The sequence below is a fragment of the Caloenas nicobarica genome, chromosome 1, assembly GCF_036013445.1.
Source record: "Caloenas nicobarica isolate bCalNic1 chromosome 1, bCalNic1.hap1, whole genome shotgun sequence".
In the NCBI taxonomy this organism is placed as follows: domain Eukaryota; kingdom Metazoa; phylum Chordata; class Aves; order Columbiformes; family Columbidae; genus Caloenas; species Caloenas nicobarica.
In genome coordinates this window covers 110,545,273-110,565,777 of record NC_088245.1, presented here as the reverse complement: position 1 = coordinate 110,565,777, position 20,505 = coordinate 110,545,273, and the positions used below count along the sequence as shown (strand labels likewise).

The following is a 20,505-nucleotide window of genomic DNA, read 5'->3' as shown; positions in this document are numbered from 1 at the left end:
TCTTATCTTTGAGGTGACGTAAAGAAGCAGATAGGTGCTTTTTGCTGCATCTGCTCTGCCCTTGGCAATGCAATCCCAGGAATACCAGCCTCTTCCTGAGATTGCGGTTATGTGACATCTGTGCTACCAGTGGACGCCTGTTCTCAGTCAGCTCAAGCTGTGGCCATATCCCATTTGCCTGTGCAGGAAGGAGAATCAGGGCCCTGTGTGGAAAGCACCCAATTAGTTTTCTTCTGCTTAGCATCACCCTTGCAAGTACAGGCTGGCTGGAGGCTTAGGACATATCCATATGGCAGATAAAACACATCCTGCCAAGGCACTGTAAGCATCAGGGCCATTTGAGGTTCACCCTGGCAACCCCAGTGCCAGCTCCCAAGCCCAGATTTACTTCTATTGCTTTGTCTTGAGATTCAGCAGCTACAGACTTTTACAGTTCAATAGGAATTAGGTATCAAATATCTTGGGGACACTGAATCTACAATACTTTGGAGAATGAGACTCAGGTACTATTGAAGATCACAACTCTCATGTCATTTTAGGTATTTTAGGTATCAGCAGCTTTAACCATTTTATTTATTTTATCCAATTTTTAGAAGAAATGAGAGCACCTGAATTAATTTTTTCAAATTATTCAAATACATTTGGAAAACACTGGGTTCTTTTTGGCGTTTTGTTGTTGTTGTGTTGGGGTTTGTTGTGTGGGGGTTGCTTTTTGTTTGTTTGGTTGGTTGGTTTTTGTTTGTCTGTTTGTTGTTTATTTGTTTTTATTTTATTGAAGGATAGAGGAGAACATTTCAGTACTTTCACTCACTGGAGCTGTATAAAGGTTTAAGGGGGCGCTAGACTCCTTCAGACAATTTCGCTGTTGCTGCTGTTGAGCAATGAAATCTTAAGCACAACATTTGAAATAATTGCAAGAAAAGTCTGCATGCCTTGGATTCCTATACTTGTGAACAGTGTTTTGAGATGTCTGCAACCTCTAGAATTATTTCAGATTTTTTTCTTCCATGAGCTTCCATAGACCTTCATTTTTATCTTTCCTGTGTCAATGAAAGGTATATGCAATTTTAATCAGAGGTGCTAATGATGAGTTTAGGGCATTTTATTGTGGTTAAAAAGGGTCCTGTGCATCTGTTTCTCACTCACATGATGTTATGACTTAGGGGGTCCGCCATCTGTTTGCTTCAAAGTGGAATTAAGCATAAATATGCATGTAAACAGCTTTACATTTGAGGAACCAAAAAATTTCATTTGACCCAATATATTTTTGATCCTTTACAGGTTTGGTTTCTGTTCTGGATTAATTTTACTTTCCATAAATGTTGGCTACTACATAAAAGGACGAACCCATAGAAACATGCCAAATATATTTGGCACTTGGGGATATGTAGCAATCTTTGCTGCACTTAAAAAAACTAAAAATTGCCCATAGACACCAAAAATCTGCTGTGATTTCCTGTTACTACATAAAGGACATATAGTTGGTATACGTTCTGAAATGCCACAGTATCTGCAAAAACATGTTGCAATACTTATTCATCAGATATATAGAACTACAGATATTTTTTGCGGGCTTCACAAATGACACATAAGCACAGGGAGCAAACATTACATTCCATGTGTTGTATTCCTTGCTTTCAAATGTGTATATGCAATGCTATTTTAGAAGCAGCTTTTATTAGAATATTACCAATTTCTTAAGCTGTCCTGTTGTCTTTCCTATGTAGGTTTGTGCCATATCATTAAAAAAGGAGTAGAAAACCATTGTAAATAGGTACTCTCTGCTCCCTCCTCAAAAACATATACCTTATAACGTAACATGTAAAATGTAAAAAGAAACCTAACACGTGCATGGATGTGGTGCAGAAGAAATACACAATTAGGAGCCAAATACTAGCTAGATGGGCAAGAAGTGCATGTTGTACATAACCACATACCCGGGATTGTGCACAGACACTCAGTGCAGCCAAACTGTCTGTCACAATATGGCCTTATACCTTTTTTTCCACATAATCTGCTTTCCTTTCCTACACACACGGAGACAGACGGCATAAGGTGAAGAGCTCTTGTGAAAGGCACTGGATGAATCAGGGAAGTGGTGGAGAAGCCCAGAGCACTCCCTCTGGGAAAATAGTCCTTCCCAGGGAGCTTCTGGCTGTCAGCTGGGGAGCTGCAGCCAGCACATGCCTCCTCTGCGGGAGGAAAAACTGGGGTTTCTTTTGCTTCAGCATAGCTCTGTTTTGACTAACAATTTATACAAAATGCTGTCCTACGTCTGACATGAAATAATTGACAGACATTAAGTATTTCTACATAGAGGTTGAATACTGGGCCAAATTCACCCAATATCTTGGGTATAACTCAGTTGATTTCAGTAGATTAACCCTTGCCTATGTTAAAGCTGAAGTTAGGTCTTTTTAGGCATACATCAGGCATGTACGCTAATGTACAAGTAAAAAGAAATGAGTATTAATAAAGAAAAGAAAAAAGAGAAAAGGAAAGGAGAGAGAAGGAAAGGGAAGGAGAGGAGAGGAAAGGGAAGAAAAGGGAAGGAAAGGAGGAAAGGAAAGGGAAGGAAAGGAGGAAAGGAAAGGGAAGGAAAGGAAAGGGAATGAAAGGGGAGGAAAGGGAAAGGAAAGGGAAAGGGAAGGAGAGAAAAGGAGAGGAAGGGAAGGGAAGGGAAGGGAAGGGAAGGGAAGGGAAGGGAAGGGAAGGGAAGGGAGAGGAAAGGAGAAGAAAGGAAAGGAAAGGAAAGGAAAGGAAAGGAAAGGAAAGGAAAGGAAAGGAAAGGAAAGGAAAGGAAAGGAAAGGAAAGGAAAGGAAAGTGAAAGGAAAGGAAAGGAAAGTGAAAGGAAAGGAAAGGAAAGGAAAGGAAAGGAAAGGAAAGGAAAGGAAAGGAAAGGAAAGGAAAGGAAAGGAAAGGGGAAAGGAAAGGGGAAAGAGGAGAGGAGAGGAGAGGAGAGGAGAGGAGAGGAGAGGAGAGAAGAGAAGAGAAGAGAAGAGAAGAGAAGAGAAGAGAAGAGAAGAGAAGAGAAGAGAAGAGAAGAGAAGAGAAAAGAGAGAAGAGGAGAAGAACTGACAATTTCTCCAGTTTCTGAATTGATCAATAAAACTCAGAGTGGCACTGGAGCGGTGGTGACATGTTTGGTCTGTTGACCATGGCCAACCCTCAGTGTTACTCGTGGGCCAGCAAGGACCTGCCACTCAGCTTTTAATTGCCAGTGCACCACGGTTCTGCAGCCCTGTTACAACATCCTCGTTTTGCGACGGCATCTGCTGCTGCCGCCTGCTCACCAGTGCCCTGTTGAAGGAGGCACATACTTTATTCTGAAGTACTGCATATCCCTCCTCAGTGCTGGAACTTCTGACAGCTTGGCTAAGCCTCTAGCCATCAGGAGAGGAGGACACTGAGGCTGCATGCCACCTTAGCTTTGTTTTGGTTTGTTCTTTCCATGAGCCCTACCTGGGTCACCTGTAGGCACTGCTCCTTCCAGCCATGCCAGGAGAGCGTGCTCAGGCAGGGAAGCTGCCCAGGGTCACGTTTCTTTTCCAGCTGGTGTTCATGGAGATGGAGGTGCTTCCTCGGTGGTTCTTCCACTTGAGCTCTGCATGACTTGGGACCCATTCTACCTCTAGGATGGATCTTATTTTCTAAATAATATGTTCCAGTTCAGTCAAAAGTCATGGCTGTCACGCAGGAATCTTGTAGTGAAATTCTTTGGCCTGTCGCAAATATTAGACTAGATTATATAATAGTTGTCCTACTTTCATAACCTATGAATCTGTACATATGAACATCGTTGTGCTTCTTGAGAATGCCGTGGAAGCTGCTTTTCTTCTGTTATTAATATATCTTCAATTTGTAATCGCACCTTGCACTTAATCCTTACTGACTTAATACTAATGACAAGTGAAGTATGTTTGATTGAAGATAAGGCCCAGAAAAAACAATTGAGAATAAAGCAATTTGAAATGGTTGCAAGCCGATTTTTTAAAAAGTTATTATTGCTATAAGGTTAGTTTGCCCTATTTTTAGTTTACATCCACCTCACTGTGTCAGCAGAACTGTGGGAGAACAAGCTAGATTTATTTTAGAATCATAGAATCATTTTGGTTGGAAGACACCTTCAGGATCATCGAGTTCAACCATAACCTATCTCTGGCACTAAACCATGTCCCTGAGAACCTCATCTAAATGCCTTTTAAACACCTCCAGGGATGGTGACTCCCCACTTCCCTGGGCAGCCTGTTCCAATGCCTGACAATCCTTTCCATGAAGAATTTTTTTTCCTAATATCCAATCTCAACCTCCCCTGACGCAACTTGAGGCCATTTCCTCTTGTCCTGTCACTTGCTGCTTGGGAGAAGAGACCAACCCCCTCCATGCTACAACCTCCTTTCAGGCAGTTGCAGACAGCGATCAGGTCTCCCCTCAGCCTCCTTTTCTCCAGGCTGAACAGCCCCAGTTCCCTCAGCTGCTCCTCATCAGACTTGTGTTCCAGATACTTTCGATACTTTTGCTTTTGATACATACATTAATGTTGGAACTGTTTGTGAAAAGTTTACCTGAAGGTACCCACCAGTAGCATTCAATTACAATTTAATTGCTCATAAATTTATCTGTTTGTGTCAAGGTTACTAAAGGTAATACATGAGACAAGATGATTTTCATTTTTCACAATGTTCACTCCTTGAACCTTTAAGAGAAGACCTTGATAGTCCTTAACACAGTCTTTCCACTTGTAAAGGTTATTCATACTTCAGAAACTCAGCATGTATTTTTAGTTCCTTCTCAAGAGTTTTGCTAGTGTTTTTCTCTTCAATGTTCCTTAAAACTCACGTCAGTGTTTCCTGCTCTGTAATTATTGTTTGCCAACATCAGGAGCAGGTTCCCAAAATAATCTTTCCTCATATGAGTAGATCTCAGCCACGTGATTTGTTCCAGTGAAATCAGTTATCTCTTTTAAACACCGCCTCTGAGATAAAAGCAGATTACAGCATCAGACCTCCCACAGAATTTGCCTGCCAGCTTAATTGTTTTATAAGCACAGGCCCAGCCTGCTCTACCAAGTTTTGCTTGTGTAGCTGTACTGGTTCAAGATCTGAAAATTTCTTAGAAATTTGTTGATAGCAAAATCTTAGATGACAATACAACTGTTCGCTCTACCAAGAGAACAGTGGTTTTGTCTGTATCATGTTGTGAGGCAGGTAATGTAGCTATGCAAATAAAAAAATATTTAAAAGGAGTAACTCCTTCCATTAGCACATGTTGCAGGCGATTACCCTGCAGGCAGAGTTATAATGGCATAGACGGGTCTGTTTTCCCCTTTTCCAAAATATTTGTCTTCCTTGCTGCTGTGTAAAATACCCAAAACATAACCAAACAGAAAACAAACAATAACACAACTAATTATTCCTATTACAGACTGTAAACAAAAGAGAGGATGGGGAAGTACTCATGCTTTTGTCCTGTTATTTCAGTTCCTCTACAAATTACCTACCACTTTCCTTTAAATCCATTGGAAACACAAGCTGTGAATGTTTGTCTGCTGACTAGCAGGCAAGTTAAATGGCTACAGTAGCTTAAGAGACTGTGAAGAGTGATAATAAAAAGGCAGCAATGAGATACACCTGAAAATAAGCTGCTTTTAGCTGTCAGGTAGGGTTTTGTCATAAAGTATAATATCCCCTTATCACACTGTGCTCTCCTCTCTGGGCTACTGTCTCACTAAGTATAGTTGGGGGTTACAAACATGTTACTGGGTGCAAATGGAGCTGAGAGGCATTTGCTGGGAAGCCCTCCCTCTACCCACCTCCCATCTTTTAATTTCCTGAAGCGTATTGAGTGCCATTTGGCTATTTTGCAAATTTGTGATAATGTACGTGTTTAAACTTGTCATTGAATGAGTTTCTTCGGATATGCTAGGGTTATTGGACATGATGTTTTTGCATACATGCATTTTTAGGAAGTGAATTTAATTATAATTGAATGCAATGTCCGCATGCTCAGGAAATAGGACTTGCATTGCAGGAGGTTTTTAACATTTCTGAAATAAATGTCGGTAATGAGTCCTAATATTACAATGATTTCTCCATTGATGACATGTAATAGGCTTTCTCTAGACACCAGATATTAATAATACAGTAATGACGTGGCATTTGAACTGCTTAAACGAAAGTAAGGTCTCCCTGCTGATACCACGTATAAGGTGCTTATGTCATTGAAGATAACTGCAAAGTGTGGGCACCATGTAAATAATTTTCTGTCCCTACCTGTTAAAGCTCTGGAAATTGAAAGAGTTATCAGTTCAAATGTTGTATAAACCACCTTGCAGTTAACAGGGAAGGGCAACAAAAATAACCCATAACCCACAGTTGTGGACCAGCTTCCACACAAGAAACAAATGAATGAAGTAAAGCTCTTCAGCCTGGAAAAGGTGACTGAGAAGAGAAAAGACAGAGGTCTATGAAATCACGGGAGGCAGGGAATCGGTGACTGCAGATTAATTTACTGAAGCTTCCAGTACAAAAATATCAAATAGTACAAGGAGGAATCACACAGAATCACAGAATGTTAGGGATTGGAAGGGACCTCGAAAGATCATCTAGTCCAATCCCCCTGCCAGAGCAGGAACATCCAGATGAGGCTACACGGGAAGGCATCCAGGCCGGTTTTGAATATTTCCAGAGAAGGAGACTCCACAACCTCCTGGGCAGCCTGTTCCAGTGTTCTGTCACCCTCACTGAGAAGAAGTTTCTTCTCATATTTAAGTGGAACCTCCTGTGTTCCAGTTTGTACCCATTGCCCCTTGTGTCTTATCATTGGTTGTCACTGAGAAGAGCCTGGCTCCATCCTCCTGACACTCACCCTTTACATATTTATAAACATCAATGAGGTCACCCCTCAGTCTCCTCTTCTTCAAGCTAAAGAGACCCAGCTCCCTCAGCCTTTCCTCATAAGGGAGATGCTCCACTCCCTTCATCATCTTTGTGGCCCTGCACTGGACTCTCTCCAGCAGTTCCCTGTCCTTCTTGAACTGAGGGGCCCAGAAGTGGACACAATATTCCAGATGCGATCTCACCAGGACAGAGTAGAGGGGAAGGAGAACCTCTCTCGACCTACTAACCACCCCCCTTCTAATACACCCCAGGATGCCATTGGCCTTCTTGGCCACAAGGGCACAGTGCTGGCTCATGGTCATCCTGCTGTCCACCAGGACCCCCAGGTCCCTTTCCCCTACACTGCTCTCTAATAGGTCATTCCCCAACCTATACTGGAACCTGGGGTTGTTCCTGCCCAGATACAAGACTCTACATTTTCCCTTGTTATATTTCATTAAATTTTTCCCCGCCCAACTCTCTAGCCTGTCCAGATCTCGCTGGATGGCAGCACAGCCTTCTGACGTGTCAGCCACTCCTCCCAGTTCGGTGTCATCAGCAAACTTGCTGACAGTGCACTCTATTCCCTCATCCAAGTCATTGATGAATATATTGAATAGTACTGGTCCCAGTACTGACCCTTGAGGCACTCCACTAGATACAGGCCTCAAACGAGACTCTGCCCCATTGACCATGACTCTCTGGCTTCTTTCCTCCAGCCAGTTTGCAGTCCACCTCACTACCCGATCGTCCAGACCACACTTCCTCAGTTTAGCCATGAGGATGCCGTGGGAGACTGTGTCAAATGCTTTACTAAAATCAAGATAGACCACATCCACTGCTTTGCCATCATCTGTCCACCTGGTTATATGTCCTCATAAAAGGCTATGAGGTTGGTCAAGCACGACTTCCCCTTGGTGAAGCCATGTTGACTGCCCCTAATGACCCTCTTATCCTTGATATGCCTTGAGATGGCACCAAGGAGAAGGTGTTCCATCACTTTCCCAGGGATGGAGGTGAGGCTGACCGGTCTATAGTTGCCTGGGTCCTCCTTCTTGCCCTTTTTGAAGACTGGAGTGACATTTGCTTTCCTCCAGTCCTCAGGCACCTCTCCCATTTCCCAAGACTTGGCAAAGATGATGGAGAGTGGCCCAGCAATGACTTCAGCCAGCTCCCTCAGCACCCGTGGGTGCATCCCATCTGGACCCATGGATTTATGGATGTCCAGATTGCTTAATTGCTCCCTAACCCAGTCCTCATCAACTAAGGCAAACTCCTCCATTGTCCTGCCTTCCTCTGGGGCCTCAGGGGTACGGGGCTCCTCAGGACAGCCTCCAGCAGGGTAGACAGAGACAAAGAAGGCATTCAGTAATTCTGCCTTCTCTGTATCTTCTGTCACCAGGGCACCCATCCCATTCATCAGTGGGCCTACATTGCCTCTGGTGTTAGATCTATCTGCCATGTATTTGAAGAAGCTCTTTCTGTTGTCCTTGACCCCTCTCACAAGGTTTAATTCTAAGGAGGCTTTAGCTTTCCTAGTTGCCTCCCTACATCCTCTGACAACAGCCTTATATTCTTCCCAAGTGGCCAGCCCCTCCTTCCATGATCTGTAAACTCTCCTCTTCCACTTGAGTTTGCCCAGCAGTTCCCTGTTTAACCACGCAGGTCTCCTGGCTCCCTTGCTTGACTTCCTACGTGTTGGGATGCTCTGATCTTGAGCTTGGTAGAAGCAGTCCCTGAATGTTAACCAACTGTCTTGGGTCCCTTTACCTTCAAGCAGCCTTGCCCATGGGATTTCCCCTAGCAATTGTTTGAAAAGGCCAATGTTGGCCCTATTGAAGTCCAAGGTTGTGATCTTGCTAGGTATTCTTTTCCTGCCACATGAGATCCTGAACTCCACCATCTCATGGTCGCTGCAACCAAGGCAGCCCTCCACCTTTACTGCTTCAACCAGACCCTCCTTGTTAGTGAGGAGGAGATCCAGCAGCACACCTCTCCTAGTCGGCTCCTCCACCATTTGCATCAGAAAGTTGTCATCAATGCACTGGAGGAACCTCCTGGACTGAGGCTGGCTGGCTGAGTAGTCCTTCCAGCAAATATCAGGGAAGTTAAAATCCCCCATAACAACCAGAGCCTGTGACTGTGAGGCCGCGCTCAGCTGCCTGTAGAAGGCCTCATCAACTTCCTCACCCTGATCTGGTGGCCTGTAATAGACTCCCACAACAGTGTCACCCCTGCCAGCCTGCCCCTTAATTCTCACCCACAGACTCTCAACTCGCTCCTCATCCGTCCATGGACAGTATTCAAATACATTGTAGTTGCTCTCTCACATACAGAGCAACTCCACCACCTCGCCTTGCTGGCCTGTCTTTCCTGAAAAGGACACAGCCACCCATGACCACATTCCAGTCATGTGAGCTGTCCCACCATGTCTCTGTTAATGCCACCAGATCATAATCTCCTGACCAAACGCAGGTTTCTAACTCCTCCTGCTTATTCCCCATGCTGCGCGCATTGGTGTACAGGCATTTCAGGGAGCGAGCTGAGCACACCGATTTCACCCTAGGGGCCTGGGGGGCCTCCCGGTCTTTATCGATTCCAGCGTGCTGCCCCACTGATGCAAGCCCAGCTACAACCCCATCCCCCTTTGAATCTAGTTTAAAGCTCTCCAAATGACCCCTCCTAATTCCTGTCCCAGCATCCTTTTGCCCCTATGAGATAAACCTTTCCCACGTATCACTGTCTGGACTGGTGTCTTATAAAACCAGCCGTTATCAAAGAATCCAAAGCCCTGCCTGTAGAACCAGTCTTGTAGCAAATCACTTAGAGACTGAATTCTTCTATTCCATCCCACATTGTCACCCAAAAATGGAAGGAGGGGAGAGAAAATAACTTGTACCCCAGACTCTTTCACCAACCGTCCCAAGGCCTTGAAATCTTTCTTCATTCCCCTCAGACCACGGGATGCAGATTCCTCCCCACCTGTCTGGAAGATAAGCCATGTCCAGAAGAGGAGTCATGTGCTGAACAAACAGAATGAGATAATTCATCACTGAACTCACACTTTGGCCATAGAACATCCTGCTACAGGATGATGCAGATCTCAAATGGCTTACCTTGGTCCAAAATATGAGGCTAATTTGACTTGCTTGACTAATCACAAAATGTAAATGCTTAGAAAATAATGAAGGCACAGATGAAGGGAAAAATCTGTCAGAGAAAGACAGAAGTACATTTGCAAAAAGTCTTTGTTAAGCCATCTGATTACTGGCAAAAGTATAGCAAACTTCTAAAAGTACTTTAATGGATTACCTGAAATGAAAAAGTTGCTATATAAATTACTTGCTTTCCCAATTCTAGTTATTACTGACAAGAAACTGGAGCGACTGTAAGTAATTGTATACTGAGAGAGGTTTGAGAAATCATTTCTGGTTTTTAATAATTTCTTGAAATATTTTATCTTATGTTATAATATGCAAACCAAATGGCCTCAGCTTGTTTTAGTCACGTTTTTAAGCTCAGCAACATTTTTTCTAGGCCAGATAAAGTGAAATAATATTGGATACTCATCGGGAAGCTGTTGCTGTATTTCACTTTATTTGTGATCACTTGGTACTTATGCATTTTTCCATGTGGCTTTGATAGAATATTGCCAATTTTAATCTATCTTCTTAATGTATTTTCATATCCAGTGGCTGAGACATCACAGAGTAACGGGAATATTGACAAGTCTGGTTCTAAGCCGTCAGCCATAAACTAAGCTTTAATGCGAGTGTTTAAAAAAGCTGGACCAGTGGGAAGCTAATAGAGATAGTTCTCCATTGAGCAGAGACCCAGAGAGAAATCTTGGTGTTTCAAAGGTGTTTACCTGGATAAAAAGCACCGCTGTGTTTGCCTAGGGGGGAAAAAAGGATAATCTTGCTGCAAACCAAGCCTGTTTTCTTCAAATAATCTCCAAGGAAACAGCCTCTACCAAGCTTGGATCTGATTACCCATTGCAAGCCTCAGACCAAGCCATTATTGTTTTAACTTTTCTGCCTTCCTCTTTATCCCAGCGGGAACCAGACTGCATGGGCTGCCGCTGCCACATAACCTGACCTTGCTTGGAGATAAAAAGACAGGTTAGCCCACAGCGATCGCAAAGCTGTAAGCAAAAAGACAGTATTTAGAAAATAAAGGAAGGAGCTGGCACGGTATGATTATGTATAATGCTCTATGCTGTGCGACGTGGGTGGCCTGATGAACAGTTCCTGTCCACGAAAGCCCGTGAGCCCAGAGGTCAGCAGCAATTAGGCATGACATGTCTTCAAGTGTCTCAGGGATGCTAAGGAAAATAAATGCTCAGTGAGTAAGCATTCAGCATCTAAAAGCTGAAAAATAGTGTAAAGGGAGAGATTCTGTTACAATCAACCACGGGTGCTCCAACAGGCATGACAACTGTCCATGGTCACTGTCAAAACCCAACAAGGCCACAGCTGCAAGGCCATGAGGTCCCAGATAAATCACGGTGGAGGCAAAGTAAATGATAGATTTCCTTCAGCTTGTCTCAACTACCACCTCATTTCACAAAACCAAAGCAACCCAAAACTCATCTTACAGTAGTCTGCTGTTTCTATGAAACAAGAGCAGTAGAAGCATGTTTTTTCATATCAGACCATATGGCAGATAATAAATATCTGAGGTTCTGATGCCTGATAACTTCCTATGTAGGCATGGGCAGAAAATGCAATTTCTGTAATCAAGTTTCCTGACAGATAATGCCACATCATTCTTCACACGTCTGCACTCTCTCTCTTTAGGTTATAAGCTCTTCAAAGCAAGTAACCTTGTGGTGCTCTGATCACAGACAGAGAATTTTATACAGTATGTGTCAGACCAGAGGAAGGAGTTGCAGCTCAGTTAGTTCTAGCTAGGTGAGACTTATGGTTGCATTCTTGCCTTTATTTTGAATGGCTCCTCAAAATTGTACAAGATTCTGATTAAAAGCACAACAAAACCTGTAGGCCCAGTTATCTATACTGATGTTAGTAGAAGGAACTGGTGCTTGTGAAGAGGTAGCTCATTTGCAGCTTTCTAAATCCCAATTAGTTCTTCCAGCTGTTATTTACAGGTAGCAGACTATATCTTGCATCTTGGGCCTTTGGAGTCTTCGAAACCAAGCCAAGGATTGAGCTGCTTGGGCCATCAAACCTGACATTGCCCTGCAAACAGAAAAAAATACGTACCTGCACCCACCTCAAAAATGCCTGAGCTTCTTAACAGACACAAAGAATTAGGATGTGTGATGTGTTTGGAAAACTTTATTTTCCTCATCATTTTACCTAAGAGGTGACCAAAAAGCAAAAATCCCCAGAGAACAAACCAGCATTAAGCCTGGTTACAGCATCCTGCCACAGTTAAATGGTTCTTTTTTCGCTACTCAATGGAAGAAACAAATTGACTTTGTCTTTTTTTCCCCCTTCTAGACTCTGACGGCACCTGCTCCATTTGCAGACGAAACAAGCTGCCAGTGCCGAGCCCCCCATGAGAAGTTAACCATTGCACAAGCCCGTCGGGGAACACCAGGTATGTGTAGAGGTTCCATCAGCAGCACCGTGGGCGCTCCCAAGGTACAGGCTCTTCCTCACAAACATCTGTCAATCCTTGCTTATGCCTTCCACCTGAAGGCACAAAGGCCAGCCTGGTATCTGGGGCTATCAGGTAACGGAGAAGAAACCAGCAGCTACAGGGCCATTATCTTCTGTTAGAGAAATAACAAGAGAAAACATTTCAAGTTAGAGTTTGATGTTTCTGTGGATGTCTGTGTGTTGGTTGGAAGGAAGGCTTGCCAGCCCACTCCAGCCAGCCTGAAAATTGTGTTGAGCAGTGGCCGCCTCCTCATTTCTCTTTCCATATTGCCTCTGTATGCTGGAAAACCTCTCGTTTCACCAACATTTTTATTGATCACATCAGACCTTAAGTGGCCCCAAAGGCTGTGTGCCCTTTGCAAAGAAATCATGGCCAAATTCTGAACTCTTTATTTAGACATTTGATTTGGCTGGGGAAACTCAATGATTTCACATAAAGTCCCAAATATATACTTTAGCCCCCCTAACTTCCATGAGATTATTTTTAAAAGCCTCTATTTACTTATTTTACTTCTTTGAAATAAGCTTTTAAAGTACGTACACTTTATAGGGGTAAGCCCCAGCTTTCCAGTCAGCTCTGCAAGGAACAGTGTTCTCCCATGGACCCTTGGATGTCCTGACAGCAGAGACATCTCTCTGTAGCACCAAAGCACAGTCCATGGAAGTTGAAGCTCTGTTGCTCTTATCTCCACTGTTCTTTTCCTTGGAGGTGGCACAGCTGTCTGGTGTGTCATTTGGTAAATCAAGTCCTTTTTCTATCTGGAAACTGAAGATGTCATACAGAAAGCATAGAGTTATAAGGGTGATAGCAGGAGGATGGTGAGAAAAATAATTGATAGGCTCGTTAGAGAAAGAGCTTGGGGGAAGTATGAAAAAAGGGAAGTGAAAGGTTTATGTGGAAGAGGTAAGCAATACATTTTTACAGCAGTAAGCTGTGGGAAAAAGGAAGTCACAGACAAGTGGGGCGGAAAAGGGAGATGATGGAAAAAATAACGAAAAAATTGAAAAAAATCCAGAAGGCAGAACTGACTAGAAAGACAGAGAGAAAAGAACAAGACATATGGTGGAACTCCAAATGAGTCAGGAAGATGATATTTTTGCCAAATTAGAATATGAGGCTGATGGACAATAATAAATAGGCTATGTCTGCAAGAAAACAGCAGAGAGTAGAGAGAAGAACAAGTAATGAGTAGGACAAACACTGCAAGTTCACCCGTGGTGCTTCTGAATATCATAACTGGGGTAAATCTCTGCAATCACCTGGTCTGGGAACAAAAGACTGTCCAGTAGAATTAAGTGCAACTTGCGTTGGGTCTGAAAAATCACCGTTGTGTTTCTTTCTCTGCAGTCGACAGACCTGTCAGAGTGTATGCAGATGGGATATTTGACCTCTTCCACTCTGGCCATGCTAGAGCTCTTATGCAAGCCAAAACTCTGTTCCCAAATAGCTACTTATTAGTAGGAGGTAAGATCTGAGTTATTTATTGCGCTGAATTTTTGCTTCTGTGCTTCAGTATCAGAGAATTATTGCTGTGCTCACACCCCCAGCTGCTTATACACTATGACTTTGAATGCCGCTTTCACTCTGGGGGGCTTTCTATAGGCGATTTGTCTTGAATTACGTCTTACAATTGCATCAATTAAAGTAAAAGTCAAATTTTGCCCTAGCAGCACAGGCACAATTCCCATTCTAGTTAAAGCAGGTGCCTGCATGACTCTGAGCTTAGAATAGCTCCATATGAATAATTTACCTTTTTCAGTTATTCACTCAAAATTGTTCAAAGATGGAGATGAGCAAATGAGATCAGCTGCTCATTTATTCCTGGCTCCTTGGTCCGTCAGCCAGCCGTGCACAGCCCACGGCCCCTGGCTGCCAGGTCAGTGCTGTGTGTGCAGACCCAGCCTTCAACATCAGCAGAGAAGCTAAATCCAGCCTTTATTTTTGGAGCGAAGGACAAAGCAGCCAGCACTCATCAGCACCTTTTCCCAGGAAGGCACTGTGTCTTAGCATGCTTAAAAAATGGGCACCTTTCCACACCCACATACAATTTGTGCTGCAAAAGCACTGGTGTCATGTGTCTTTGTGGGCACCACAACCAATCCCTTCTGTTTCTCAGTGTGAAGACAACTATTTGGAGCTAAGGGTGTTTGGGGTTTTTTGTGTGTGCCTTGTTTTGTTTGTTTGTTTTTTAATAGACTTTTATACCTTCCCAAATCAGTTATTAGAGCAGGATGACAGAATCGAAAGGAGGTACAGAGATATTATGCCTGCACTGTACATGAACAAAGAGTAATCAAAAAATAAAATCAAACCTTTCTACAGAATTCAAGCAAAAATTACTATTTTCCAATAATTTTAGTAGACCCTTTCTTTCAGGATCGGGTAGATTTAAAATGACAAAAAGGCTGTAAAGAAATATAAATACAATCTCAGAAAGGATATTTCTACTGAAAATGCTTTAATCTCCATTAAATTTCTTGTCAGCAGGCATCAAAAATGACATAATAGGATAGGCTAGCATTTCACTAGCTGAAATTCATATGTATATTATTATCTGGCTTTGAATTTTGCATGAACTCCAGGGCTATCTAAGCCTTCCTATATTTTTCCTACTTTAAAGGTCCTTAATGACCATCACAGCAAGAACATCCATTTTAGATCTCAAAAAAAGACTGCATCTTTGCCAGCACCTTGCCTGATAGGTTGATGTTTTCAACTTAGAAAGAAGCAGCAGCTGTAGAGCTGCTCTCACTTCCCTGCAGCATTAATAATGTTGCATTTATCATTTGTCAAGTGCATTGACTATTTCTCCCAGTGTCACAGACAAGTGAGATCCAAAGGCACAGGTTTGACCTGTGGCGAAGGACAACCACTGTCAACCCAGCGATAAATGGGTGTCACATTATTCCATGGGAAAGGACTATTGTAGCTATGATATTGGAGAGAGTTACGGTTGTGGGGACAGGCCACTGTGTTTTACACAACATTATGTGGGTAGAAAGATAATATCTGATTTTTATAGTCCTTCGGTAACACAGGCATTACTTCCCCTCATTTTTAAAGCAATGTGACAAAGTATTGGTACATGCAGAGTTAAAGATGCAGGATTTTGGACGTGCTCACTCCGCTAGAGCATACTGCTTCTCCCAGTCCTTTCCATGGAGCTTCCTCCTGCCATTTCTCGTATGAACATGGCACAAGCCTTCCTTCTCTTTCTATGAAACCTGCTGATCTCAAAACTAAACTTAGAGACAGATTCCTGTAAAATATGCCATGACTTGTTTTCTATCAGTGTTTATTTAGTGAGAAACTGTTCTGCTGTGATTTAGAGATACAAGAACAAAAAGCAGGAACAGGAAGCCCAGAGAGGCTGAGGGGTCTCCATCTCCAGAAACTCAACTGGACATGGTCCTGAGCAAGCTGCTTTAGTTGACCCTGCTGGGGGGGTGGGGAGGGATGGATTAGGTGGTATCCCGTGGTGCCTTCCCACCTCAACTATTTCATGATACGTGAAGGTTGTGAGCACTGTGTGATTGCCGACATTGCACTTTTTGTTTTTAAAGCATTGGCCATAACCCCTGACAATTTACAGCCCTTGAAATCCCCACTTACAGTGAGATTGAGTTGCCTCAATATGTGCGTACTCTTCGACTTGAGATATCCTACAATATCTCAGCTGGGCTCTGGCTGCAGCGCCAGAAATGGAAAGACCTCTCAGAAGTCTATGGTTGTAGCTGCGAACCCTGAACAGAACCCTTAGATGCCCTGGAGCACCCCAAAATTAGCTGATCTAATAACTAAGTGCTTAGTAGAATTATCAGGAAATATGTAACTGCTGGTCATGCTAGTTCTACTAAGTGTGTAGCCATTTGTTGACACTTCCATATTTTAGTTTGCAGTGATGATTTAACTCATAAATTCAAAGGCTTCACTGTGATGAATGAAAATGAGCGATATGAAGCTCTCAGACACTGTCGCTATGTGGATGAGGTCATCAGAGATGCACCCTGGACACTGACACCTGAGTTCCTTGAAAAACATAAGGTACATTTCTCCCCTTATCCCTCCCCTCTCCTGTATAGACCAACAGATGAGAATAAACTCGTTACAGTTGGGTAATTGTTTTAAACTAAAAAAGGTGAGATTCAGACTAGATATAAGGAAGAAATTGTTTACAACGAGGGTGGTGAAACGCTGACCCAGGTTGCCCAGGGAGGTGGTAGGTGCCCCATCCCTGGAGACATTCCAGGCCAGGCTGGACAGGGTTCTGAGCAACCTGATCTGGTTGAAGATGTCCCTGCTCATTGCAGGGGGTTGGACTAGATGACCTTTGGAGGTCCCTTCCAACTCAAACTATTCTATGATAATTCTATAATTCTGTAAACAGCAATCTGTTAAATTCTACTAGCTGGAGTAAATTATTTAATTCAGTTAATTCCAGTCACTTAAATTAGGTACACAACATTGCTGGCCCCAGTCTTTATCAGAGAATGTTATATTTGTCTTGTCTTTTTTTCTCAGTATGCTAGGATGATTTCTGTAGTGGGATTTTTGAATGATAAAATAACACAGAAGAATCAGCCATAAATTTAGATTTAGGAAAGGAGCTCGAGAACCAGAAAAGTTATCACATAGTGACTAAAGCCTGCTAAAGGCCTGAATTAAAGGCATGTTACTTATTAATGTCAACAGGTGCAATAATTGGCCAGAAATACATAAAAATGTCACGTGTCCTCTAAAAGGCAGAATATAATTGCTTATGTGCTATTTACTGTCTTGCAATACATATAAATCTTAAAAAAAAGCACAGTTAATGAGGATTTGTTTTAGTGTCCACATCACTGCGTGATGAATGGACAGCATGTGTATGTGTATATGTACAGCCCTAAGGAGGTAGAATCAATAATCCTGCCTCCACGGTTTTCAAAGTCAAGGCTTTGCCACTTGACTTAGCTCTTCCAGTAGCAATAAAAGCAGGAATGGCTGTCCTAGGTTTTCTATAGAATATCACAAACACCTACTCAGAGTGACGTGTTAATGGCAGTGCTTCTGGAGACAAGCTTTCTGTTCTTTCATAATTGATCGTACAACACAGCAGCTGTAGGCCTAAATCTAGTGCAATATTCTAGGTGATGGCTTTAGGATGAGAATGTCAAAAGCAAGTCAGCTGAAGTCAAGAAAAGAGAGGATCCTCCACAACGACCCCCCACTGAACCAAAATTCAGTGATGGTGGCATGTGATTCTTCTTCTGTTCACTGGCAGATCGACTTTGTAGCCCACGATGACATTCCGTACTCCTCCGCTGGCTCGGATGATGTATATAAACACATAAAGGAGGCAGGTAAGAGCAATTTTAAATTTTTAGCACCTTCCTTTTGAGCCTCAGCTCAAATTCTTTTACTGCCTTTTGACCACAACTGCTGAGACAGAAGCAGTAGAGAGAATATCACGTTCTCTTACACTCTAACAGTAGGTACTGGTGACTTCAGCAGAAAGATTCACTTTGGCTGAATTCCTGCCTAACCCCCAGGAAACCATTCTGATCTGTCACAAAAGAGTCCCATCTGGGTTTTTAAAACAATTTTATCGTGCTTGACTAAGAGCTTTGAATGGTTGAAAATTAGTTTAGTTCCCACAGCAGCTCAGCCAACTTCGGTGGTATGTTGATAAATGCAAACTGTTGACTGGTTGACACAGCCCAGTCCTGAATAGGGGCAAGCACAGGCAGCCTTCAGGAGTCATTTGGATCCACTTCTGGTTTGCACCAAGAGTTCTTCTCACTGCACTGGCAGAGAGTTTAAATCAGTACCAGAGTAATCAATTTGCTATGGCCATTTAACAGTTCAGTTGACTACCATATTGCACACTGAATACAAACATGCTGAAGTAATCAGGAATTTGTATCAGTTTAGTTCAAGGAAGCTGAATTAAATCTGAGGAGATGATGTTAAGCTACTGTTGGCCAGTGGCAGCTATCCAAACACAGTGAACTGACCACACCTTTCTTCTCCTGTTCCCTGGAGGTGCTTTGGACCCTGGCAGATCCACCCTCTTCCTGGTCCACATAAACATGTTTATTGGAGGCTTAAAAAAATTGCAGAGCAAAGCTGCCTGATGGTAATTTGTTGTGTGAAGTGACTTTCTCAAGCTATACAATGACAACAGTAGACTAGATATTGACCTGAGCTGAAAGAATAAGTTTTTATAGCAACTGTTCTTGATCTTTTTCCACTTGCAAACTTCAGTGTGGTGTCAGAGTCACAATCCTCCTTCGGGAACTGCTGCTCTGTGGTTTCAGAACCAGCACTAATTTACTTCACTAGGCAGTGGAACAAATGTACCTCTTGTAAGGACAGGTCACTGAGGAACACACAGCATACGTGCTGGCCAGGCAGCTATTTTGCCTTTCTTCTATAAGGTGCTGAGTGCACAGGACATTGTGACAGGAGCCCTTGGTGTCACAGCATCGTTACCAGCCTGAGATGGAGAGTGCCCAGACCTGGCATGTCCTTCTCTGCTGTTGTTGGGCATGGGTGCAGTGCACACATGTCCTGATGAGAAATTCAGACTGCTTGCAGAACACAGTATGGACGTACAGCTTCAGGGACTTGTGGTCTGTCCAATGTCTCTCACTGCGAGATACTGGAGAAGTGACTTCAGTCTTGTATGGTTGAATTTTGTTACCTATAAACTGGGAATAACTTTACCTTATTTGTGAAGAGTTTTGAGATCTAGTGCTGTAATTGTCCCAGCACTCCAGAACAGCATTACTACGATAATGAATTTCCCTTTTCTCCTAGGGCGTTTTGTTTTAAATAGACCAATGCTGCAGGTGCACTTGTGCATTCTTCTTTGTTCCAGTACTCCCATTTTCCCATATCAGGTTGCTGGGGAGGAGAGAAGCAGATGGGAACTGTGGAGCCCCTTGCGTAGATGCCCATGGGCTCCCGTTTCCCCACTCCCTGCAGTGGGTGGGGGGGCATATGGATGATGGTGAGCTGGGTCGTGGTGCGCTGACTAAACCTCTGCACATCTGTGAACAATTAGTGTGGAAAACACGAATCACATGAAGCAAATGAAAACAAAATCAATGACTAAAGGTAACGTTCTCATACATGGCTTTATGCATCTATTTGAAAACAATTTAGCTTTTGGCTTAGCAAGGGTAGGGTTTGGATTTTGTTCATGTATTCTTGTAGCTGCTATCTATAAAGGCTTCTGGCTCAAAAGTGGGTTTCACTGCTTCCAAAAATAGTTTCCTGACTGCTGCAAGCCTGAAAAGCACGATCAGGGAAACCTCTCTGCTTGTGATTAAAATAATCTATTTCTTAGCAGAGTATTAATTAGAGATCAGAAAAAAAAAAAACCTCACATAGCATTTAGTCACAAGAGGCTGCTAAGCTTCTTGATTCCTTCTCCAGATCTTTTTCTAACCCTGTGAAATTAGCTAGCAATGTCTGCCTACTTCAAGTAGGATTAACTTGCCAGTAGCTATAGCACTCTTTCAAGACAAAGCAGTACTCTTTTTGCAAAACCATTTCCAGTCTTATCTCGCAGCTCTCTCTCATCAGCAGCTTGATGTTGTAATTATGTATAAGTGATAGTAGTGATTTTTTGCAGCCCTAAATAACTGCTAAACCAAGGTGTGCTAGCATTCTGCTATTATATTATTGCTTTTGTGACTTGCATGAACAGTTGAAGTGATCCTGTCTTGATGCGGAACAATTTGAAAGCAATATATACCTCAGCGGTGTTGAGGAAAATACAAGCAGGATTAATAAAAGGCCAGGTTTCTTAGGGACTGATCTGTCAGAGCAGGGAGGGTGGTTATGCGGCCACTGACATGGCCAGGTGGACATGAAACAGGGGCTGGGGTGACTGATACCCTCAGTGCCCATGGTATACCAGTGTTTGTTCACACCACCACTAGGCTTCACCTTCCTATTATAAGCTACCAGCACCTCTGGGGTGTTTTCCAGTTATTGTTACACATCTCT

The 20,505-nt window shown here is 43.0% G+C and overlaps 1 protein-coding gene across 1 annotated transcript in view; it reads left to right on the top strand.

Annotated features, from left to right (window-relative positions):
• Window positions 1-20,505, top strand: part of PCYT1B (phosphate cytidylyltransferase 1B, choline) — a 35,809-nt gene that overhangs the window by 4,368 nt on the left and 10,936 nt on the right. The window contains exons 2-5 of the mRNA XM_065650494.1: window positions 12,345-12,444; window positions 13,855-13,971; window positions 16,400-16,551; window positions 17,771-17,849. Of these exons, the coding sequence (XP_065506566.1) occupies window positions 12,345-12,444; window positions 13,855-13,971; window positions 16,400-16,551; window positions 17,771-17,849 (448 nt within the window). The remainder of the gene's footprint in view (window positions 1-12,344; window positions 12,445-13,854; window positions 13,972-16,399; window positions 16,552-17,770; window positions 17,850-20,505) is intronic.